Source organism: Aspergillus nomiae (assembly GCF_001204775.2).
Source record: "Aspergillus nomiae NRRL 13137 chromosome Unknown contig00011, whole genome shotgun sequence".
Taxonomy (NCBI): domain Eukaryota; kingdom Fungi; phylum Ascomycota; class Eurotiomycetes; order Eurotiales; family Aspergillaceae; genus Aspergillus; species Aspergillus nomiae.
Genome location: NW_015378066.1, coordinates 61844 through 86397, shown reverse-complemented (window position 1 = coordinate 86397; position 24554 = coordinate 61844). Strand labels below are relative to the sequence as shown.

Genomic DNA, 24554 nt, shown 5'->3' with positions numbered 1-24554 from the left:
AGATAGTTGGTTTCGAATCTCTTGGTCATAAGACGGACCAGTCTTCTTAATTAACGCAAGAGAGACGTCAATATGAAGGACTTGCTGGAACCATTTCCTGGTCCAATAAGCTTTAACAACAACATATACACGTGCGAAAACGTGGGTGAGAGAAGCAGGAAGCTTCAACAAGCAGTTTCGACTTGTCGTCCATCCCGTCCAGAAATAACCTCAGCCAAGTGTCGACCAAAAGTCGTAGTACACCTTAAGCAGCTCAGGAACAGGTCTGAGTTCGATTATGTCCGGATGATCGGCTATTGCTTGACAGAGGTTCTCTGTGCCATAAGCAGCCATATACTCCCAATCGTCCCACCATATCTGGTGCGCGGGTAGTCTCTCTGCCAGGATATAACTGGTTACTTCTGTTTGCGAATTTGGCTCCTTAGTGAATCTTTTAAAGAATTGGGCAGTAGGAATGGAAATGAGAGGAGTAGGGGAATAGTTGCTTAAGATCTTGTAGACCTCGCCCACAGTTATGACCTTGTCTTGGTCTGGCTGAGTTATATTAAAAGCATGGCCAAGGCTAGTGCTATTTAATGAGATCCGGGATATTGCAGAACAAGCAAAGTCTACCGGAATAAAATGGAACCGCTGCTGTGGGGGATTGGGATAACACCCAAGCCGAATACAGTTGGCCATGAATCTGTTGACCATATCCTGCTTCTTACACGCGCCTGTGCGACTGTCACCAGTAACAATGGTTGGCCGGTATATTGCTATAGGGAACCCATTCTCAATGGCGTCCCAGACAATACTTTCAGCGACAAACTTGCTTTGCGTATAGCCAATACTTTGTGTCACATTATGGGCCTCCACACGTGGTCGGACATCCTCAGGGACAGGGCCGGTGAGGTTTTCGGTGATACCACACGCGGAGATACTTGAGCAATAATGTACAGGCTTCAATCGCTCGGTATTGGCAAATCGGAGAATTTCAAGGAGCCCAAGGACATTCGGACCCCTGTGAACGGAGTATGGCAAGGTGTAATTGGCATACCCCGTAAAATGAAAGATCACACTAGACCACTGCGCTAAGTGACTGAAGGTTTCTGGCCGTAGACCGAGATTCTTCTTGGTCACGTCGCCAGGAATTGCGATAATTTTGGATCTAAAATCAACGGGAAGCCCATATTTGGAAAAAGTTTGCCTGATCCTTAAATGGCCCAAGTCTGACGTACTTGCCCGAACCAAGCATGCAATCTGCTTAACCTGGGGTAAGGAGAGAAGTTCCGACAGAAGGAAGGCCCCAAGGAATCCGGTTGCGCCAGTGAAGAAAACATTCCCCTCAGACTCTGATGTCCAATACGGGCTGGCATTGGAGATGGGTCGCATTGTTTTACCAAGCGTCAAGTCATCGTGGAACCTGGGCTCCTCCTCAGCCCCGTTGGAGTCACCATCTTGTCCTCCGCTGCCCTTGTGACCCTTGTGCATGTGCTTATCACGCAGCTTCTGGACAGCGATCTTACCGAGCCCACCGACAGTACCTGAGTTTGAGACCTCTACTAGCGTAATATCAATTCCAGCATGCCGGCGAAACCAAGTGCGAATCTCGACTGTCATCAATGAATCGATTGGAATATTGGAAAATTCCTCCAGAGTCATATCTTCCGGTCGCGATGTGTAGGAAGCAACCAATTTGCCAAGTTCAAGAAGAATCTTTTCCTCGGTCTCCGGTCGATCGAGCAGTGATGGGTTGTTCTTGATAGCTTCCATGTGCTCCCTAAGCTCATCAGCCCTGGAGCCCTCTACAGGCTGTTCCATGGTGGCAATAATGTTTTTCCATATATCAAACCGGGCCTCCTTAGTCCAGGCCGAAGCAAACTCTGCGGAGGATAGAGTCCTCGTTGTTCCGAGCCCAACAACGACCTGATTTTGGCGGGACAAGCGCTGCGCTAGTACCGCAACCTCGACTGCTTGAAGGAATTGCCGTTCGTCTAGCACTTGTAAAGACTTGGATTGCGACGCTTGTAATGCTGAGATGAGCGAGGCCTCTGACGCGTAGCCAATGTCCCCCATGAGGCCCAGGTCAATCACATGGGCCGGCAAATTCAGGGACTGGCGATATTTTACAAAAGCGTCCAAAAAGGTATTTGCAGCGCCATAGTTGGCTTGGCCAGGCCAGCCCATAATGCCTGCCATTGAACTGAGAAGCAGGAAAAAGTCCAATGGCTTATCCTTCAGGACGTGATGAAGGTTCCAGGTTCCTTTAACCTTGGGATACAATGCGGCAACCCATTCTTCGTGGACCATATTGTGAAAACTTTGATCCTGCGAGACAGAAAGCATCAGTCAATCTGTAGTTTAAAGCTGTCAAAGTTAATATACCTTTAAAACCATTGACAATTGGAGAACGCCTGCAAGTGGCGTTTTGGCGGCAGAAACCGCACGCCGAACGTCATCAATGTTTCCTACATTTCCCACAACAGTGATCGCATCACAGCCCTGGCATTCTAATGTCTTTACAAAAGAGCTACCGTCGATGGTATTTCCAGCAGTGCGTGAAAGAAAGACTAGATGGCGGGCTCCCTTTTCAACCATCCAGGTTGCAACGGCACGGCCGAGGCCTCCAAAACCACCAACAAGAAGGTACGATGCATGTGCCGGGAAATAAGAGACCCTTTCGTGAACTCGGGCAACTGGAAGTGTCGACGGGTCGTCTGGCATTTTGACGACAATCTTTCCCATGTGCTGTCCACTTTGCATATACCGGAAGGCCTTTGCCACATCGGCAGCATCGAATACAGTTACTGGGCTGATAGGCCCCGCCTTGCCTTGATGGAAGTATTCCATGACACTTCCGATCATTTCGTGTAGGACTTCAATATCCCCGTCAAGAACCTGGAGCAGGTCTATCCCAACAAACGACCGATTATCAAGGAACCTGTCCATCTCCAAGAGGCCGTGTCCCAGAAAGTCTCTCTTCCCCAGTTCCAGCATTTTGCCGAACTTCGCAACGCATTGCCAAGATGCATGGAGCAGGTCACCGGACAAAGAGTTGAGGACTAAATCGACACCGCGACCCTCGGTCTTCTGCAACACGCCTTGCAGGAAGGACGAACTTCTCGAGTCAAATATATGGTCAGCGGGAATATTAAAGTTGTCTATGAGATGCCTAGCCTTCTCTTCACTTCCAACGGTCGCGTAGATCACAGCTCCCATTAGCTGACATAGCTGTACCGCACCCAGCCCCACGCCACCACACGCAGAATGTATCAGGACTGATTGGCCTGGCTTGAGGCCACCGAAGTTTATGAGAGAGTAGACTACAGTAGCATAGACACAAAGTATTGTGGCAGCACCCTCCAGCGAAACATTGTCCGGAATTGGGATACATCGTTCCACCCGTACCACTTTTCGAGTAGACATGAGGCCTGACTGAGAGACCATGATTTTATCGCCGGGCGAGAATCGACTGACAGCAGAACCCACTCGCCGCACAATTCCACTGGCTTCCAAGCGACATGGGCCACATCCCCCATGAAGCCCATCACGGTCATCAGGTCCTATGTACGTTAGATTGATTATCGCATGAGCAAGTATAGTACACTGTAGTGGTACTCACCCTAAAGTTAAGGCCAACGTATTTTATGTCAATTTCAATTTCCTCCTTCTGCAGGTCGTTGGGCGTTATATCTGCGCAGGTCCATATCAGAGAATCCAGCATTGCGTAGGACTCAATATCTAGTACTCTCGGGGCTTGGATCTCGCTGGCCTCGACTTGTCCCTCGAATGAATTCCACCGGAACCGGGGAACCTGTATACTTCCCTCCCGGACGGCGAATTCATATTCCGGTGATGCGCCAGGATCATCCAGCTGAGACAAAAGTCGCTCAAATACATGAACAACAGGCTGCAGTGCAGACCTTTCCACTTGGTCAATCTCTACGGTAGCAAAATGAAGCATAATCTCATGTCGAATAGTTCGGGCCAGGCCCAGCACTAACGCGTATCTAGGATCGTCGCACTCCGGTTGAACAGACCGTGTAACCCATAGCAGATGACCATCTATCAAATGTGAAACATACGACTGGAAGCTCTCAAAATCGGCTGGTGTGAGCTCATGAAAAAAAGGACCCTCGAGGTCGATCACTGATATGATGTTTGAATGAGGTGATGGCATCTGCTTAAGGGTGCACCAGTGGACTGAGTATCCCGCCTCTACAAGGGCTTCTGCGAGATCTCGGCCCCAGTCGTTAATCACTGTATGATAAAGAAGCGAGACCTCTCCTTTTCGAGGGAACTTGGTAGGAGGCACCCTTGACAAGATGCGTGCATTCATATGATATGGTGGTTCATCATCATATCTGAAAGTCTCCACACCCGTAAATCCAGCGTCTAATAACTTATCATGCCATTCTTCCACGGGGATATATGGCCGCTCTTCTCGGCCATCCCCGTCACCCAGCCACCAACCCGGCAGGATACCCATGACGTAGTCGATTATTGGAATGGTACAGGTCAGTTCGATCAGTAACAGGCGGCCACCTGGAACAAGCAACGTACGGATATTTCGCAATGCGTCTGAAATTCGCGGAGTTGCATGGATCACATTGGCCGCAATAATGAGGTCATAGCTTTCTGGCTCGAAGCCTTGCTCAACCGGATCGCGACTGATATCGAGGGTAGCGTATTCCATGCCCGGATAGGACTTATATTTCTCCTTCGCTTCTAGAAGAAACCCGGGAGATATATCTGTAAATGTATATGTGGAATACAATCTATTGCTGTGGTCCAATGTGAGACCCTGCAAGGCAACCAGAGTATCACCGCCAGTACCACCTCCTACTTCTAGCACCCGGAGCTGTGGATATGAATGCCCAAGCAGGGATGCGAATTCATGCCAAGATCCGATCCGAGCAGATTGCTCGTAAAAGGAGTTGAGCACACCATCCTCTACCAGAAGGTCGATAGGCTCCAGCTGGCCCTCCAAAAGCTTATGCAATGAATCGAGAATTCGTTTGCATAGGAGATAAAATGGATAGCCCAAATCTCGTGGCTGCATAAATTTAAATGTCTCGAACTCTGCTGCGCGATCCGCCGGACTCAGGGAACAAATGTCTCTCAGTTCCGGGACGAGCATAGGGGCGTTAGCACGCATGTACTCATAGTTAGATGATACCCAGGATTGCCATTTCCTCAGATGTTCCTGTGTGGGCTGTGAATATCTCATCCGGTGATAGTATTCCACGCCATAAAGACTAACTAGCCTAAAGGTTTTACAGAGACCGCCTGAGGGGCTCTCTGATGGGGAGAACAGTTTTTCAACAGGGAAAAAGTCAATGTGAGGACCCCAATGGAGTGTCGCAGCTATTGGAGGCTTGGGGTTGCCTATATCTGGTTCTTGAATGCTGAAAAAAAGGCCGTGATACAGGTTGAGTATTACTTGACCGTCAGTGACGAGCAGCGCATTTCCCCGCATCATTCCTCCCGAGGTGTCACACGAGACATCGAGGGACATTTTTCCCCTTCCACTGCCTATATAAAGCTCTTCGATAGCCGTCGGAATTGCCAAGCGAGTCATTTGGCGAGGGATGCCATGCGTTGCTGCCACACTGAGCAGTTGCAGACTCTCGTCTATAATAATCGGGTGTAACACATAGTGACTCGTGTACAAACAGTCCTCATCCTGTAATGTCGCGGCAGCTTGGTAACTTGATGGACTAGCCGAGATGTGCTCAAGTCCTCTGAACTGGGGACCATATTCTAACCCACGCTTTTCTAAGGCGTTGTACCACTTTTCAGATCTGACCAATCTAGGATAAGGTATGATTTCTTTGGCCTTGAAGGTCTTGTCCGATGCGGGCCTCACTTGGCCAATACAGTGCTTTTTCCACGTGCCGTTTTGATAGGCCGATATTGTAAAGTCATACCATACGGAATCAATATTATCGGCAAGCCTCGCCGGTCGGAGAGTCGTAATAATCTCTGTTGCAATAGATGCCTCTAATGTCAAGGCAGCACGCATAAACATGTTCTTCACTGAATATTCATCCGACTCTGTTATTTGCCGAATTGCTTCTCCCACCATTGCAACATAGCCTGCACAGGGGAAAACCACATCCCTGCCGATCCGATGGTCTCCAAGCCAAGGCACCTGGTATATCTGCAGGACATTCCTCCATGACGGTTCAACGCTAGATGACTCAAGCACCCTCGAGCCCAGAAGCTCATGGTGAGGCTCGTGACGTAGCCTCCAGTGGCTTGCTAGACGTGATTCATTCCAATATCTCTCACCATGTTTCCAAGAATACGGGGGAAGGTCACTTAGAGCCACGCCGTTGGTAATAATGGCGCCAAGATCAACAGGAATGCCATACATAAACATCTGGCCACCCGTCACTAGTAGGCTTTGCCATTCCCCAGTTCCTCTGCGTAATGTAGGAACATACAATGGAGATTTTGCTTTGTTGGGTTGTGCTTGGAATATTTGCCTCAGGGGGCCAGCAAGGGTAGAGTGCGGGCCAATCTCTAGAAACAGCTGTGCCAGTCCGTTGTCATCCAGGATACCCTGCACTGCGGTTCTAAACAAAACGGTGGATGACAAATTGTGGGACCAATACGCGGCATCAAGTTTGGTGGGTTCAATAATCGGCGTTGAGGTTACACTCGAATAAAGAGGAAGCATGGAGCTATTGTGACATATATGCGGTGATATCAGTGACTCATAAATATGTCTGGACCTCAGCATGTGGTGAGAATGATAGGCAATATCCACCGCAAGACGCCTGCACACAACATTCCCATCAGCGTTGTGAATTCTGTCGAGAACGCGGTCTAAGGCTTCCTTATCGCCTGATAGTGTGACGCTAATTGGGCTGTTCTCACATGCAATAGTCACGCCTTCTTCCAAGAATGCATGGGCAGTGTCCGGGCTAATACCAACAGCAGCCATTGCTCCGGAACGGCTCATTGACAAAGCCTTTATCGCTTGGCCACGGAGGTAGGATAGAATAATAGCTACACGATCGGATATAGCTCCAGAAGCATACGCTGCAGCTATTTCACCACTTGAATGGCCCACCACTGCCGATGGAACGATGCCCCACTCCCGTAGCAGATTGACGAGAGCAATCTGGATCGCTGTACAAAGAGGTTGGGCAAATTCAGCATGTCCCACGCGGCTAATCGCCTCATCTTTAGAAAGTTCCTCTGGCCTTGGTGAGTGGGAATGATGTCCGTAGTTTAAAGGAAAGGGGATAACATACCTTCAATACTCCAAGGAGGCGCTTCCCTCAGCTCCGTCAAAATCTTGTCCATCCGGTGAATGTCTTCGCGGAATTTTGGGAATCTACACATAAGTTCCATCCCCATCGTCGGCCACTGGGCTCCTTGGCCGGTAAACACGAAAACTGGGCATGGAGCCGTGGATTGCGCTTTTTGAAAGGTCGGGAGAGACCCATCCTTATCAGCTACGGCAAAGGCTCTGTAAGGCAGGTGATATCGTCTTCGCGCAAGGGTGAAAGCTAGATCGTTCAAACATGATGGACTAGCTTCGATATACCTTGTAATCCTCTCAATTTGCCCATCCAACGATCTCTTTTCCTTCGCCGAGAGAACCAAGAGGTGGTAATCCGGCTCAGACGCCAGTCGTGCCTCCGGACTAGTTTTCCGCAGTACAGAGGATGCAGAGTCTAATATAACCTGGCAGATTTAGTATTCTAAATCACTACTGTATCGACTCGGGGGATAGACATGCGTACATGAGCGTTGGTCCCCCCAATGCCAAATGAATTGACGCTGATCCTCTCCTTCCTATCGGATGGCCAAGGTGTTGGCTCCACAGGCACTTGCAGTTTCGCATCTTCAAAGGGGACTATATATTAGGAAACCAATCAGTGAGTAAGTCAAAGAATTGCCCAGAGAAAGACATGCAACACCCACTCTTTGGGTTTGGTGTGTGGAAGTGCACATTGGGAGGAACGATGTTCTTCTCTAGTGCCAAGACGCACTTGATGATGCTCGTGATTCCCGATGCGCCCTCCGAGTGACCGACATTGGGCTTAACCTTCTTGGGATTAGCAACCGTCGACCCTTCAAAATCAACCATCCTGAAGAGAAACATCAACGACAACGACATACCGCTCCAATATATATTCCCTTTTCGCCAAATATGTTGGCCACACCCGTCGTTTCTGCAGTATCTCCAGCTATGGTACCTGTTCCATGACACTCGAAAAATGCAGTCTTCAAGATATCATCACCTTCGATGTGGGCCTTTTTATACGCTCGTCTAATCAACCTCTCCTGTGCTTTAGGATCGGGAGTGGTAATGCTGGGTGTTTTGCCGTCACAGTTGACCGCCGTTGACCGGATAATGGCACGTATGGGGTCGGCATTTGCTAGCGCATCAGCGAGTGGCTTGACAAATACTGCGTTTATTGCCTCGCCTCTTCCGTACCCATCAGCGGCTGCATCAAATGTTCTACAGAGTCCACTGGACGAGAGAACCAAGTTTTCTGACATCGTTGTTGTCATGGTCGGGCTCATAATAAGGTTTGTTCCAGCAACAATCGCAGATGAGCATTCCCCTGTATATATTGCCTGGCACGCTTCGTGTAAACCGACCATGGACGATGAGCAACCTGTTCGGACGGTGACGCTTGGTCCTGTCAAGTCGTATTCATATGAAACCCGGTTCGACAGGGCAAAATCACCAGCGCTCATTACCCGATATCTATCGTGTTGTTGTGTGTCCTTGCTCAAGAGATCCAACCAGTCTTCCCCAAAGACGCCCACGAAGCATCCTATATTCGTACCCTGCCAATTCGTCTGGCCGGCATTCTCCATGCACTCCCAGACTACCTCCAGCAGGAGTCTCTGTTGGGGATCGAGCTTCTCCGCTTCAGGTTTACTTATCCCGAAGAACCCGATGTCTAGCTGCGCAATATCTTGCTCTAAGAAGTAGCCATGTTTTGTCCAGACGGCACCTTCGCGGGCCTCGTCATAGAATGCATCCACGTTGTACCTGGTTTCAGGAACCCTACATAGGCCATCGCGCTTGTTGACAAGAAAATTCCAAAATTCCGTTCCAGAGCTAACCCCACCAGGAAGCCGCATCCCCATCCCCACAATGGCGATAGGGAAGGGAACTAGGTCCTCCCTGACATTGTCGACAACGTACTCTGTCACTCTGTCCCTGTTCCCCCAGACTGGAGTCGGCCTGCGGACTGAGTTAGGATCTTTAACTTCTGCGGCTTCTGGAAATGCTACATTCCTACAGCATTGTTCCATACTTGCAGAAATATCCAGATAAACGAGGCCGACTCTTCTTAAAATAATTACCAACGGTTGCTGAAGCGGAACAACCGTATGGGAAGGGAATCTGTAAGAAAAGAGGGGTATATTGTCTTAACTACTAGGTCAAAGGTACTTTATACTATGTGAGCGAGCGTTTCCCATACTACCTTCCTTCAGCCCCATCACGTCGTACATATCATCAGAGATGCGGTATATTTTGTATGCGTAGAAGCCTCCACTTCTTATGGTTGGTTCTCGGCGGTTGTTCTGTCTATCCTCTACAGCCGTTTCCTTAAGCACTCATGCTACGAGTCGCAAATATGCTCTTTCCTCGATACAATCGACACATCTGGTCTACATGTCGTGCCTCATAGATAGACTGTGCTACAAACTAATACGATAGTAAGGAGTGCAGGCTCTATACACGACAGGTCACAACAGCGGTCTTCCCAGAAACTTCCACATACTTCTTATCATGTTTCGCTAGGCAGATCTAGTCATAATTGTCACGAGGTAGCTTGTAAGATTATAAATTCATTGAATTCCGTTGCATATGCTTATGATTTCCCGAGAAGCCCTTCAGTCCCCGGTTATCGTTCTTTTACCGGTGAATGCGTCGGGATATTTCAATCTCCACATACGGTTACTTTCTATCGGCAGGATATACTGTTGTCGTGACATGAACACGGGTATTACATTCCACAGAGTTGTACATGGCTATTGAGTAACAAGTGTAATTGTGCCGAATACATTTAGTTGGAACTTAGGGAAGCAGCCTGCCCATTGCTCGGACAAGGATGTATTCAATGCCTTGCATGCATCATAGCATGCGCTTGAAGTATGTGTAGCAGCTCTACTCTGTATAGTCAATGCCCGAACGAACTCTGAAGTTACTTTGTCTTGTTCTCCCTAACTAATACTAGATATATCTGATCTTCGAGCCTGCTCTCTTTACTATGCCAAGATCAGTACATGCAGCATAGATTTGAAAGCCACAAACCTATACTATACTAGGCATGTGGCGCACTACGTAATACGTGATTGCAAATCTAGAGCCAGTACCAGCATATTGGACATAACATCCAAAGAAGCCCTCGCGATATGCGCTGCTTTGTGACCGGGCATGAGCGTTACCTAATTCTCACAGGAACAACCAGAAAACACGTCCATTAACTTCAGCAATTCAGCCCAACGCGGATCATTCTGGATCTCGATGTTGCCATCCGGCGTCATGACTTTATAGTCGTCGCATTTCTTCGTACCGTAGGAGTAGTCATTATCTCCGCTGACGAAAGCAACTAGATCGCTAATCCAACTGTCCATTAACTGTCGTTCAGTAGGCTTTGGTCCATGCATCACCGAGTAACTAGATAAAACCGTTAAAAAGATGTTTGTATAGAACGAAGACTGAGGGATCTCCCAAGTCTCATACGTACTTCCATATTGGTCTGTCCATCGCATGACTGACTCCAAATGCAGCAGGGGCTACCTTTTCGGTAATGAACGACATGCGGTATGCAATAAGATACCGCCACACGTCTTTAATGTCCACTCCGTGTTGTAGTAAGTTATGGACCAAAAACCGCGACGGAGCTCGGACCTGGCCATCGGAGATAATTCGCCCGAACACAGCTTCCCAATCCTCTTTTCGGTCGGAGTCAGGAAGATGATAATGATGCAGCAATCGAGATGTCGTCGATGGGGAATAATAATTGGAAATCTGCAGCTCTAGAGATTCTTTGTTGGCCTGTGGGCCATTAGTCACGGCGTATAATGTTTCCTCGTTCAGAACCTCTCCGATTAATAAACGCAAGTGACGTCTCTTAAACTCATTCGCAAACGCTCCATTCCGATAGTATTCAAAGATGCCAGGGTGGATGAAAATGCCATCAGTAACAGGTCGGAATGTGTGATGCTTCAGTTTCATGACCGACTCGCACAACTCCTCGGCACCAATCTGGCGTAGCCTCTGGAGCTTTTCGGGCCCTGGTATTTCTAGGGGTATCTTTAAATATTCGCACAACTCATCGAACTGGGATTGACAGTCTTCTGGGCTTTTCGGTTGAGTGGGAATCGCATTAGAATACATCACAAGCCGTCGGAAATGATTGCGGGCGGACTCCTTCATCGATCCCCGAAAGTCGTACAGCGTCTGTGCCTGAACGGCGTATGCGCCCGCGCTGCGTCCTGACAACGTAATGTTCTCAGGATCCCCGCCAAAGGCTGAGATGTTTTGATAGACCCACTCCATTGCCAGTCGCTGGTCCCAGAGGCCGTAATTGCCCACTTCTTGTCCACCGGACTCCTCTCTCAGTTCTTCGCCAGCCAAGAATCCGAACACGTTGAGCCGGTAACCTACTGCGACAAACACTGCATTCAACTGGCCGGTGGAGATAAGTTCGGTCGGATCCATCGATTCTTCCTGACTGGGGTCACCGATCTGGAACCAACCCCCATGAAACCAGATCATCACCGGCCATTTCGGATTAGTTTCGTCGGGCTTTCCGACCGGGGTCCAGATATTCAGGCGCAAGCAGTCCTCCCCAAAGACGTGTTGCGGAAGTTGTTTCTTCACGAAGGCGGAGTAGCTGGATTGTAAGCAGACTTTGCCAAACTTTGTCGCGTCATATGGCGCACCGTCCGGAGATGAGTATGAAAAGGACTCTGGCAATGGTCGTGGTTTTCGCCATCGATACTCGCCCGTCGGTGGTAGAGCGTAAGGTATGTCAGCGTATCTTCGAGATTTGCTGTCAAATTGGAGGCCGGAAATTTTTCCAGCATTGTTGGATAACTGTACTTCACACTCATTTGACTCGTAGGTTGAAAGTACGTTTCCCATGTTGCCTTTATTAGCTTACAAAGTTCTTCTTCCAGTTGATAAGCTTTCTCAATATATATTCGGCGTAATCTATGACGGGACAATCTTGAAATAAAACACAAGAGACATTAAAATATAATAATACTCTGTATATTAAGTAGAGATTATCCAACAAAGAAAAATAAGAACAAAATAAAAACAGGAGTGAAAGGAAAAGTCTCGCGACTTGTTGGAGCTGTGCTGGTCAGGCGCAATATGTGACGAGGGAGTAGAATGATTGGTCAGTTTAATCGACCGGCACGGGAGATAAAAATGTGGAGGCGGGCTTTGATAGTAATAATCCCATACACTTGCTTGACGAGTCATTCTTTACTCCGTATCTTCCCCGTCCTAATAACGATAAGAGCTTCAACGAAAGTCAAACAATACCGGTATGCGGGGTAGATTATCTTCCTAGGCTCAATGGATCAGGGCGATGCCGTTCGACCCCGTCGGAAACGCGTCGAGCGCGGCAAACGCTCAAAGGACGGTCAGTTCAACCACTGCTTATCCGCGCTGAGACCAATACTTCCTTTTAGCCATACTGACACGGTTCTGAAATTGAGGCTGTCGAACTTGTGTTGGCAAAAGGGTCAAATGTGACGAACAGCGTCCTGTCTGTGGACGTTGTGTGCGTCTTCAGTTGGTGTGCGAATGGGCACCCCCGCGACCTCCTCTCTCTTCGAGACGGAGGGGTTTTGGCCCAATAAAACATAGGAACAGCGAATCATGGACTCCACCACCGATATTACCACATTCAAAGCTACCTGGTCAGCCATGTGAAGTATCCAGCATCAGTCTGGCCTCCCAGGAAAGCGGATTAGGTTCATCGATATTGAACGAAGACGAATATGAAGTAGGTATTAAGGCTCATTCCAGGGTCCAGACATCGGCGCCAGAAATGGATATTCCGTCGTCCCTACTGTCTTTCATTCCCAAGGACTCCTTCCTCTTAGAACCAGTGGGAAGCCCTTTGCCTATTATAACCGTACTCACACCAGAACAACAAGCGGATGAAGAACCAACACCATGTCTTCCGGATACTAGACGGGGGGTCCAATCTAGCACCTATGAAGAATATGGCGCGCCACATGATTACCCTGCAAACAGCCTCTTGGATCCTATACCTTTGCTAGTGATGAATTACACACGAAGCATCCCAACTTATGGTGTCGATGACATGCAGGCATTGTCTTTCCATCGGACTATCTTCGGGCCAATGAAGTCAACACGCACCCCTACTCACTCAGCTCAATCCCTTTTCGTCAATTATGTCATGGACAAGCAAATGGCGCTTCATTTCCTCCTCGCTGTCGCTCATAGTGAGCTCTCGCTGTACTATGGCAATGGGCTCGTTCTACCCCAAAGGTCTTATCAGCACTTCGACCAAGGTACAAAGTTGCTCCGCTACGCTTTGACCCCGCGAGGGCTTCCTGATCACGTTAACATGATGCTCTCCTTTTTGTACATGTATATGTTTTGGATGCGTCGCGACCAACCAGTCCCACAAAAGGTGCGGGAATTGAGTCAAACAGTAGTGAACTACGTGCGGACCCACAAGGTGGATGAGTTCTGCATTAATGATGGCGTGAATCTCTTCCCAGAGGCTTTCGCTGCTGGACTATTAATTCCAGGTCAAGTCCTTCTAGCGCGAATCTTTACATATTTATACGATCGCGACGGTTTCTGCTCCTTCTTCGGGTGCGGTGGCTCCTTCGCTACATTTGTTAATGATGACTACTCTAAGAGACGTAACATCTGGAGACTCTCGCGGACCGTATTTCTTTTGTTCCCGGAAGAACAAGGGCTTCCTAGTGGGAGCTTGCCAGAGGTCCATGAAGCAGCGATATTGGACCTTTATTTCACGCTCATTACCATTCACCATGAAATTAATATCTACAGCCAGACCGGGGTGCTGCGCCGGTGCGGTGATGAACGAAGGCTAAAGCAGCACCTAGATGAATTGAAAAAGGTACATACGATCGCATATACAGCTGTCAAGTGTCGTAAGATTTGACTGATTAGAACAGGAATACTCTTGCATCTTCTCATTGGTCGCAAATAGCGAACCACTGGGCTGTTGCCGTCCATCTTTGATGGAGTGTGTTACTGTGACCTTTTTCTACGCTCTGCAAATATACCTTCACCGGAGCTGCGAATCGGCCTTCGGCGCAGATCCTGTACCCGAAGAAGTCCGCTGCGCTCTCAGCTCACTAATCACTTGTGCGTATAAGACAGTTACCATTGGGTCCGCCCAATTGCTGGAACGGTTCCAGTGGTCTCTGTTCATTGGGGGGATTGAGACATGCGATCCTGTACATCGAGAGTGGATCATAACGTATCTTTCAGACCCCGCACTTAAGAGAGTCTTTCAGCTCGTGCAGGAAGCAAAGAGACATTCTCCAGTAACCATGCAAATCCTCCGACGAATAGTTGGCGGTGGGCCGTGATGAGACGGTTTAGCTGCTGCAGTTAGCCTTTTTTCTTTCTCCCCTTTCTCCTGGCATCCCTGCAGCCCTGGCGTCCTCAATGAACTTATCCTTCATGGGGTTGGCCAATGTCATCCAATTGGCGACTCGGTAGTCTGTCACGAGAAGCCTTTCGAGTGAAAAGATCTCTTTGTGGTGAAAACTAACAGGCTGGGGTTTGCCCATAATTTGCGGGGGTGGAGACGGTCTTTTAACTGCCGGAGTCGGGGAGTCCGCCATTGACGCTACGCCCCGACCTCGGCCCTCTCCCGTCGATTAAACAAGCCAATCATTTCGTCCGGATTGCCAGTGGAGGGTATCATCTCCACAATGATTGAACGCAAGGGGGCTGTTGATTGCAGGCAATGAACCCAACCAAATGGCAACACGTGAACCGAGTCTTTTTGAGTCTCCTGCCTTATCCACGATATCCCAAGTTCAATGTCTCTATCCTTATCGATTCCTGCTTAAAATCGGGATGCCCGTCCCCGTATCTTGACTCTTCTTCCATCTCTCGCCTATCTTGACATCGACTGTCAACGTCACACACCGGCAATCACGAGGAAGAGCTCATTAATTTTTCTGCCCTTGTTGTCGGTCATGGAAGAAAACCCTCGACCTAGTTTTTACCGGGACACAAAATGTACCGCGCCCTCAGACGCAGTCCACGGACAGAAAGAATGCGGATCGGTTGACGTACTTGGCCCGGAAGAGGAAAAGAGGCTGGTGAGAAAGATCGATTTCCAGTCAGTCATTTTTGGGACATGTATAGAGGGCCTCTCTGACTCACATCATTAGTTTGATGCCACTCTTGATCATTAGTTATGGCCTTCAGTTTCTGGACAGTCAGTATACTATTATATACCCAATGAAGATAGCGTGTATGCTTATAGAACCCACAGAGACAAGTCTATCTTACAGTGCAATTCTTGGATTGAAGGAGGATCTAGTATGTTATTATTAGATCCCTGGATGCCAGATATTCGCTTTTAAACTGACTACTGAAAGAACCTTGTCGGGCAAGAATACAGTTGGGCTTCCAGTATCTTCTACATCGGCTATCTCGCCGCTTCGTATCCAATTTCCCTTGGATTCGTCAAATTTCCCCTGGGGAAATACCTTAGCTTACTCATGTGAGTTGAGTCGTTCGATACTGATCTCATCTCGCTGAGACATTCTAGTTTTCTCTGGGGTGTTGTCTTGACTTTCCATGCTCTTGCTAAAGATTACGCCGGGCTCATGGTCTTGCGAACCTTTCTGGGCGTGTTTGAGAGCGCTATCAGCCCAGGCTTCTCATTGATAACTGGGATGTGGTACACGCCATCTGAGCACGTTTCTCGCCACACATTTTGGTTCGCAGGAAATGCCAGTTTCAGCATCATCGGGTCGCTGATTGCCTACGGCATTGCCCACTATCGGGATCACTTCCCACAATGGAAGGTTTGTCTCCCCTTACGCCTTAATTTGCCTGTACGCGAACTCACCAAGAATGTAGATGTTGTTCCTTATTTTCGGCCTCATAACTGTGGCGTGGTCGATTGTATTGTGGTTCTACCTGCCAGACTCTCCTTCGAACGCCCACTTCCTTTCTTCTTCGGAACGTGAATTTGCTTCTCTACGACCGAAGAAATTCCAAAGAACAACTCAAACGAAAAAGTGGAACCGAAATCAATTCATTGAATCTCTCATAGATCCTAAAACATGGTGGCTAGTGATTTTCTCATTCGTCATCTGTGTTCCAAATGGGGGCACGACTAGCGTATGTATATCCTAGGCTAGGGCTATAGCCGTTCTTTTAGAATCGATTTTCTTCATTGGCCTTGTGCTTTGGGCAGAACGCTGACACATAGAAGTTCCAATCTCTGCTGATTGCTGGTTTTGGTTACGATAAATATCAAACCATTCTTATGGGTCTTCCCGCGTCGGCCTTTCAGTTGGTAGTGGTCCTACTGGCAGCTATATTCTGCACGAACGTCCGCAAGTCCCGTTTAATTGCAATTATCATGATATTCGTTATGGCCCTTGCAGGTATCCTGATGGTCAAGTTGCTTCCATCAGAACAAAAGTTGTCCCGGCTCGCCGGGTACTGGATGTCTTCGGCAATCGCTCCAGTTTTCCCCCTCATGCTGTCCCTCCACGCAAGCAACACAGCCGGGTTTACCAAAAAGTCGACCGTTGCGGCATTGATCTTTGTGGGCTATTGTGTTGGAAACCTGATCGGTCCCCAGTTTTTCAAAAACTCGGAAGCACCGTACTACCCTGTAAGTCATAGTCGAGTCTTAGATTGATGTGGTGAAAGGAATGCTGACGCGGCGCTCTATTAATAGACTGCCTATACCACCATTGTGATTTGTTATGCTATAGCTATGGCCTCAGCGGTTGTGTTTCGGGTCTACTTGGGGTGGGAAAACAGGCGACGTGATAAGCAGCAGGGCGTTTATATTGATCCGGAAGAAACCCGAAAAATTGACCTGCACACGGACGAGGCCTTGGACCATGCTGACGAGACGGATATCCAGAACCGCAGCTTTCGATACATTGTGTAGGCTTTCACCCATTGCAAAGTCAAGTGGACATGAACATTATCCACAAAATTATCATATTTCAAGTACATATAACTCGTTGTCAATATTGTTATGTATACGAATGTCTACAGAAGTGGCGACTACTCAATGTTATTTCAGAAATACAAAGGAAGGAAGCCAAGTGGTTTAAGAAGAGAAAGACAGTACTGCATCACCCACACACAGCAGCCACTATCAGCCTAGCAGACGGCCACGAATTCTTCCGACGTAGAAAGAGCTCTATTTATTAGAAGGCGCAACCGACCGCATGGAAATAGTGATAACTTCTTCATTGGAGTCTGTCACGTTCCAGTAAAGATCATAGCTTCCATCCTCATCGTGCGTCGAGCTTTTCTTGACGGAGAACAACGAGGTATACTCCCCAGAGTCATTCTCGACAAGCAGGAAGTTACCATACCAGACAAACTTGTTGGTGACTTGGTTTGAGGAAGGATCGCTTGTGAACCCCATCTCCTTGTCATTGGAGTTTGGGCCCGGAACGAAAAGTGATGCGTCCGTGAAAGCGGGCGTAGAGGCAGTGCTGGTTGTATTTGGGTTTCCGATAAGTTCGTTATCGCTATCCTTGTTGACTGAAGGGTCTGTTAGATTGACTTGGATAGTTGTAGGGGATGGCGACTTACAAGCAACCGGGGCTACATCGGTCCCGTTTTCGGGAGTCTTTGGACTTACGACGGCGCTACCTATGCATGTGGCTCAGTATATCCCAAACAGAATCCTACGAGGCAAGGAAAATCTGAAGTTACTTACCATCAACGTAGTAAAGGGGCAGCCCTCCTACATTCTCGCCATAAGCGTAAAGGCCAAACTTCTGGGCAGCTGAGGCCGTACCGACCACTACTGCCAAAGAAACGAACCAGAGAGGTGACTTGAAAGACAACATATTTCTTGAAGATTATTGAGACCCCAGCAGAAATGCTAACTGGAGCTATTGGAATTTGGTACGAATGTCCACCAGGGAAACCGGGTTCCAATCTTCTTATGATAAATTGGGGGCTCCTTCAGCTGGATAGACCTCCTCTATGGCTGCATCATTTTCGATGCTTCTAGCCCACATATCTGCTTTTTAGCGACAGGCGAATACGCAAAGCTATAGGTTGTGTCGGTGATTTTAGATCCCGCTGAGTCAATCGTTCGGCATGTCGCCGTCGTTATACTTCGGACTATACATGTCTGTTCCTGAAACATCGCCGTTTGGCTCACCCCACACCAGCCCAATCGCGATAGTTGAGTGGTGCCTTACTCCATGCGATGAGGAATACGTATGCCACTAACCGGAATAGAGGGTTCTATGCAGATCGCTAAAATCTTGGTCTATGGTGGATCGGCTTTCGAGTGGATCCGTCGGCCGGAGAATGCGCGTCGTTGACGTTTGTGCCTCCGCCACGACTAGGATCTTGTCTTTCTCTTAGGGCTGGAGACCAGTTAGCTCTATGGTATGAAGAATAAAACAAACATTTGTAGACTCCATGAGGCGCTTCTAATAGTGTATAGAACTATCCCGTCACAGTCATAGGATACATCTACTGCGTCATGCTATAGGCGTATTACGTAGGTCCCTGTGCATAAGTGATTCGTTCCTCTACAAACGTGGGGAATGACTACGCTGCGAGATAATCGTTCAATTGATAGTTTGTGTCTAGATAATTATAGAAAATGCTTATCGGCCAGAAAATACAATTGGACGGCTAGGTGCTGATCCGCGCAGTTCGTTCTCCTGATTTCCCCGTTGCCAAAGCTTGGGAGAGAGCGGATCAGCTCCACCTACCGACGCTCTATGTGTGGAATAGTGGGATTCGGTCTCTGTGGACAGATACTGAACTTGCCAACGAGCACTCAGCCCTACTCCAGTCTACGTAAAGTTGATATGTGGAGGCTTTTCAGCTCGTCTCCATAGATCGTGTCATTCGTCCACGTACCTCGATGGGCCAGTTCCTGGCTGGCCAATGGGTTCTTGCCAATATGTGCTGATCCTTGTTAGGGAATGTGATAGTTGTGCTTGGCTTGTTATTCCAATATGGCAGTGACGAGGATTGAAGGATAGTGACTTCTGTGCTTGAGAATATAAGCAGCTGTTTCTAAAGTCTGAATAACAATTGGATGCATCCACTCATTGTCATTCTTTTGTTATTATAGCCTACAACACTCTTTAGCAGTGGGAGACAACATGAAATCGTCTCTCTTTTCTATACTTGCCAGTATTGTGGCTGTCACTGCCACAAATGTCCCCTCGTTCTTAGTTCGAGACTCCGTCTCCGCGTCGCTCTCTGCTTCAGCATCTCTTAGTACATCTTCCTCTGGCGCCTGCACAGGAAACACTGCCAGCAATCGTGAGCAATGGTGTAGCTATGATATCAATACAGACTATACCACTACCACTCCGGACACGGGTGTCACTCGAGAATATTGGTTTGACCTCGAACATGTCACCGTGGCTCCCGATGGGCGGTCCCGGTTCGCCCTAGCCATCAATGGCTCTATTCCCGGTCCTACCATTGAAGCAGACTGGGGTGATACCGTGGTCGTGCATGTCAACAACAAACTACCTACCTCCGTCAAAAACGGCACCAGCATTCACTTCCACGGGATTCGCCAACACTACACGAACCCCTCGGACGGTGTAGTATCTATCACCCAGTGCCCGACAGCTCCGAACAGCACCATCACCTACAAGTGGAGAGCGACTCAGTACGGCTCGACCTGGTACCACTCGCACATTGGTCTCCAGGCTTGGGAGGGTGTGTTCGGTGGCATCAAGATCAATGGCCCTGCTAGTGCCAACTATGACGAGGATAAGGGGTTCATCATCCTCAACGACTGGGACATCAATACGGTGGACCAGCTCTTCGATAGTGCACAAGCTGACGGCCCCCCTGAACTGGATTCTGGCTTAATCAATGGAATGAATGTCTTCGGACAGGATGGTTACGCCAATCAGACAGGAACTAGATGGAATACATCTTTCACAGAAGGAGAGTCCTATCGATTTCGCCTGGTCAATGCAGCCTGCGACAGCCATTTCAAGTTCATGATTGACAACCATACGATGACAGTCATCGCCAACGACCTCGTCCCCATAGAACCGTACAACACTACCGTCCTCGATATCGCAATGGGTAAGTCCACCTTGGGGATGACCATATCATAACGCTCACTGATCATGGACACAGGACAACGCTACGACATCATCGTCCGCGCAGACAAAGCTTCCATCGCCAAGAACTTCTGGCTGCGTGCCATCCCTCAAGAAGCCTGCTCTGAGAACCAGAACCCCACCAACATCAAGGGAATTGTCTACTACGGCTCTTCTCCATCGAGACCCACGACAACGGCATATTCCTACACAGATGCCTGCGATGACGAAGACATGTCCAATCTGGTACCGATCGTCAACCCCTATACAATAACCTCCAACCCGTTATACAACGAATCGGAGCCCGTGAGCCTAGGCAAGAACTCCCAGAGCCTTTATCGCTGGAAGCTAAACAGTACCTCCATGCATGTGGCCTGGGAAGATCCAACTCTGCTCGAGATCTATCGCAACCACACCTCCTTCACCAACACCAGTGGTGTAGTCCAGCTGCCTCGCGCAGATGAATGGGCCTTTGTCATCATCGAGACCACTCTATCCGTGCCTCACCCGATTCATCTGCACGGACATGACTTCGTTGTCCTCTCCCAGGGAAGCGGAACCTACAGCGCAGGCGACATCACAACGAACAATCCTCCCCGCCGTGATACGGCCATGCTTCCAGCAAATGGCCACCTAGTCATTGGCTTTGTAACTGATAACCCCGGAGCGTGCTGATGCATTGCCATATTGGGTGGCATACGGAGGAAGGCTTTGCCATTCAATTCGTGGAGCGGTACTCTGAGATCCAGGACTTGATTGATTACGACTCACTTCACTCGAACTGCCAGAACTGGGAGACTTATCAGAGCGGGAAGGATTTTGCTATCGAGGATGACTCGGGGATTTGATTGTGTTGTTCTCCAACATTCGCAATCTCATATGTACGTGTGCAAGCATGCTTTCTTTCTTGTCAGCTATCTACGGAAGTGGGTGTATCTTAGTAATAATATATTGGCTCTACTCTGTCTGTTCGGGCTAGTAGACTTGTGTGTATTGTAGCAAGTTATAGGTTAGAGGTCGTAGAATAGTGAAGTACAGCAGAGCAATATTTGGACGCAGTAAGTTAGTTCTGTCAGTAAATATTTTTCTACTATTCTTTGACTGACAAGCTGCAGTGCCCTCTCCGCAAGAATACCCCTGGCAAGAACGCAATCAATTTACCAGCTCCCTTATCAGCCATGAGCCTTTCCCTCTGTTGTCCCTTCCTCCCAGGAAGTCCTTTGTCTGAATTCGACCCTGGTTTCTCTCACTACACGTGTGTATATTACTCCTGTACCGTCTACCTGCATCCGATATAAATGCCCCTGTTACCTGTACTGACTCTACAACGGAGTGTCGAACCAGAACAGCCAAATTTAGTTAGCAGTTAAGGCTTACTTTTGTTTACGAGACTAAGATAGCGAAGCGTGCGAATCCACTTTCGTCCGGAGTAGTGTCCGCATATATACAGTTCACAACGTAAGATCGTTCATTGCGAAACACAGGTTGGCCATTCTTGTTCAAGACTGTAGTGTCTTTGAATATTACCAACGATCCGATTCAGGGTAACATAGGCATATTTGGTGGCAGCGAGTATTGTCAACATTCAGACACCAAGGTTCAGATCTCTTTATCATCCTTATACGATCTAACTACCACTGTCCCACCGGGTTTAGGCCAGCATAGCAGGGCCCGTTCAACGAAATTGGTCACCGCGATTGAACCGGCAGGAAATAGTCATTGCAGGCTTAGCTAGGACCTCCAACCTAATCCTTTGCTCCGTGTTTTTGCCGTGGTTGACTTCGGCAACGGAATCAAATTCCTGAAAGAGCCGGACGAGTGTATAGGCCACCTGAAACTGCCCAAAAGCCTTGCCCAAGCAGGTACGTGGGCCCGTTCCCCAGGGGATATAAGAGCCCTCTGGCGGTGTCCAATGTTCCCATCGTTCTGGTCTCCAGTAGTTGGCATCTGGCCCCACATATTCAGGCCGGCGCTGCAGACCAAAGCTTGAGAAAACTGCGAATCGGTCAGTGCTCTGTTTCATTGCCATAACGATAATTGGATATATTTGTCATGATTCGTACCAACAACTTGGCCTTTCTTAACAGCTACCGGCTCTCTGCCGTCTGCTCCCCCACCACGGGGCAACGTTGTGTTGCGCAGTGCTTCTCTGAAATTGAATCCCGCTGGGTTCGACAATAAGCCTCTTATCTTCTGCTGGCGGACCTGCTTGGGACTCCAGGTGGACAAACTCACTTGGAGGGTACAGACGGAGGGTTTCTCGAATGACATTATTCAAATATGGCATTCGGTCCAATGAGGAAAGACTCGGAAGTTGCTCGTACCCAATTCTAAAGAAAAAAGCCAAATGTTACTGGAGAGTGAATCAATAAAGGGTGACAGGGGAGAGGGTGGCAAACATGTCTGCAATCTCCAATCTTAATTTTTTCAATACGTCCGGGTTGCGAGAAAGTTCGTAGATAGCCCAAGTAATGGTGACGACTGTGGGATCCTGGCCCAAAATGTCAAAACACCGAATAAAATAAGGGAGGGCAGGGTTACCTTTCCGGCGAGAATCAGATTTAGCAACAGCTCCCTGCGGTGCTGCATTCCAGAAACCCATGTGGTCAGTTGATTGATCTAATGAGCACCCGCAGCGAACATTCCATACCTCGATTTCGGCCTCACTCTTGGCGAAGATAGAGTGGTCCGCTGCCTGGAGTAGCTTTTGAACGTATATATCGAGATCGCCCCTCGCCGTGCGCTCTATGGGCTTGACAAGAAACCCCAGCGGTCTATAGTTTCAGATGAGCACCAGATGAGTCCAATCCGGGTTGCAGGGGATTGTGTGTGTTGAACATACCCGAGGAATGGTCGCATAGTCCCAGCAGCGGCCAGGGTTCGTTTCGCCTTTCGAAAGCGCTGGTAGCCTGCCTCATCGGCGTCGGTCAACTGGCCGACGAATCGGTGAATCGCGATATCCAGCTGTAGTTTATCAATCACATCAAAGACGTCAATCGGGGCCTGGCTCTGAGAGAGCCGTTCCAGGAGTGGACGCAGGTGAAGCTCCGTGATTTCTCGGTCCTTTTCGGATAGAGTCGAGAGCTGGCATCCCGTTAGCCAGGTCAATGTTGCTTATACAAAAAGAAAAAGTAGGGGAGCGGGCATACATGAGGTCGTAGTTCTTTTCTTTTCGCCCTCCAATCCGCTCCGTCCACTTTGACCGGGAGAAGTTTCAGTAGTTAAGAATGGTGTTGCGGATCACGAGTGTTGATGGATAGTAGACACATACCAGTCACCAGCAAGCCTTCCCCCAGGTTTCCCAGCAGTTTGTGCACAAAGTCGCCCTTGCCATAATCAGAGAACTAGAGTTCGTGTCGGAGATTAGAACCATGGACGGGAGGAGAAGGACAATGGGGGAATATATAGTACTTGAGATGATAACAGAGCGTGTGTGTTTTCCGGCGCATCAGTCCAAATAAATCGCAGGCGAAAAAGAGTCATGTCGACCGTGCGGCCGGGGACGTTCAACATGCCACTCGCCCATTCAAACACTCTATCGATTTTCATCTGCTGCGCTATTGTACCGAGCAATCCGATTCCTGGAAATCATGCGACGTTTGTGTTGGTAACGTATGCCCTCAAAAAGAAAGATGCTCCCGTCACTTACCAAACACATCTCGAGACGATATTCGAGGCAAGCCATTCCTGTGACTGATCTTCGTGGCGACCTGGAAGGTATAGATTTGGGAAATGAGGACAATCGCTATGAGAGATCCGATTGCGGATCCAAAAACTGTCCAGGTGCAGAAGGGAATAGAGTAGTTTATATCGTTTATATTCATATTGTTTCGTAAGAGATCGTACTGTACAGGACCTGAGTCCAGAATAAGATAAGGCAACTGACAGGCTGTCGGGTTGGTGCATAGAGGGAGACTTGGGGTTCACAAGGGCGTGGAATGTTGACGTTGTATATATAGAGATCGAACCAGAGTTGGGGTTGTATGGTAGACCTTTTGGGAATAGTGATGTCCTATATGCATACTTGTGTCGTGTTGCATTTTATTGATTCTCATGCCAGAGTCATAGATATCTGACCCCACAAGATGTCATATTAAGTGCAAGTCGTGTCCTCGTATACTCTAGACAGCCCATACTTTTCATCCCTGATCAAAAGCACAGGATAAACTTCACTTCTCTTAGCTAGTAGTATGTGTAGTATATTCCGCTTGCATACTGTACTGCGTCATCTGCTTTAC

General features: G+C 48.5%; 8 protein-coding genes across 8 annotated transcripts; 3 read left to right on the top strand and 5 right to left on the bottom strand.

Annotated features, from left to right (window-relative positions):
- Positions 1 to 210: 210 nt before the first annotated feature.
- Positions 211 to 9270, bottom strand: ANOM_001300 (putative polyketide synthase; the record flags this gene model as incomplete). The annotated part of the gene is made up of 7 exons (XM_015546557.1): positions 211 to 2307; positions 2365 to 3542; positions 3598 to 7188; positions 7245 to 7680; positions 7740 to 7852; positions 7921 to 8044; positions 8119 to 9270. 7 exons carry the CDS (start codon positions 9268 to 9270, stop codon positions 211 to 213), a joined length of 8691 nt encoding a protein of 2896 aa, XP_015411529.1.
- A 1140-nt stretch (positions 9271 to 10410) lies between these two features.
- On the bottom strand, positions 10411 to 12115 carry ANOM_001299 (acetylcholinesterase; the record flags this gene model as incomplete). The annotated part of the gene is made up of 2 exons (XM_015546556.1): positions 10411 to 10642; positions 10713 to 12115. The coding sequence occupies 2 exons, from the start codon at positions 12113 to 12115 to the stop codon at positions 10411 to 10413; spliced, it is 1635 nt and encodes a 544-aa protein (XP_015411522.1).
- Positions 12116 to 13034: 919 nt separating this feature from the next.
- ANOM_001298 (uncharacterized protein) lies at positions 13035 to 14583 on the top strand (the record flags this gene model as incomplete). The annotated part of the gene is made up of 2 exons (XM_015546555.1): positions 13035 to 14105; positions 14164 to 14583. 2 exons carry the CDS (start codon positions 13035 to 13037, stop codon positions 14581 to 14583), a joined length of 1491 nt encoding a protein of 496 aa, XP_015411523.1.
- A 618-nt stretch (positions 14584 to 15201) lies between these two features.
- ANOM_001297 (pantothenate transporter) lies at positions 15202 to 17147 on the top strand (the record flags this gene model as incomplete). Its single annotated transcript, XM_015546554.1, has 8 exons — positions 15202 to 15347; positions 15400 to 15446; positions 15504 to 15550; positions 15610 to 15734; positions 15783 to 16041; positions 16097 to 16360; positions 16455 to 16862; positions 16929 to 17147. The coding sequence occupies 8 exons, from the start codon at positions 15202 to 15204 to the stop codon at positions 17145 to 17147; spliced, it is 1515 nt and encodes a 504-aa protein (XP_015411516.1).
- A 258-nt stretch (positions 17148 to 17405) lies between these two features.
- Positions 17406 to 18066, bottom strand: ANOM_001296 (uncharacterized protein; the record flags this gene model as incomplete). Its single annotated transcript, XM_015546553.1, has 3 exons — positions 17406 to 17755; positions 17807 to 17866; positions 17934 to 18066. 3 exons carry the CDS (start codon positions 18064 to 18066, stop codon positions 17406 to 17408), a joined length of 543 nt encoding a protein of 180 aa, XP_015411517.1.
- A 1284-nt stretch (positions 18067 to 19350) lies between these two features.
- Positions 19351 to 21164, top strand: ANOM_001295 (multicopper oxidase; the record flags this gene model as incomplete). The annotated part of the gene is made up of 3 exons (XM_015546552.1): positions 19351 to 20299; positions 20354 to 20964; positions 21021 to 21164. 3 exons carry the CDS (start codon positions 19351 to 19353, stop codon positions 21162 to 21164), a joined length of 1704 nt encoding a protein of 567 aa, XP_015411514.1.
- An 827-nt stretch (positions 21165 to 21991) lies between these two features.
- ANOM_001294 (putative cytochrome P450 alkane hydroxylase) lies at positions 21992 to 22587 on the bottom strand (the record flags this gene model as incomplete). Its single annotated transcript, XM_015546551.1, has 2 exons — positions 21992 to 22311; positions 22380 to 22587. 2 exons carry the CDS (start codon positions 22585 to 22587, stop codon positions 21992 to 21994), a joined length of 528 nt encoding a protein of 175 aa, XP_015411515.1.
- Positions 22588 to 22681: 94 nt separating this feature from the next.
- On the bottom strand, positions 22682 to 24140 carry ANOM_001293 (uncharacterized protein; the record flags this gene model as incomplete). Its single annotated transcript, XM_015546550.1, has 7 exons — positions 22682 to 22891; positions 22967 to 23090; positions 23159 to 23400; positions 23466 to 23512; positions 23588 to 23660; positions 23728 to 23897; positions 23966 to 24140. The coding sequence occupies 7 exons, from the start codon at positions 24138 to 24140 to the stop codon at positions 22682 to 22684; spliced, it is 1041 nt and encodes a 346-aa protein (XP_015411520.1).
- Between the last annotated feature and the right edge of the window lie 414 nt (positions 24141 to 24554).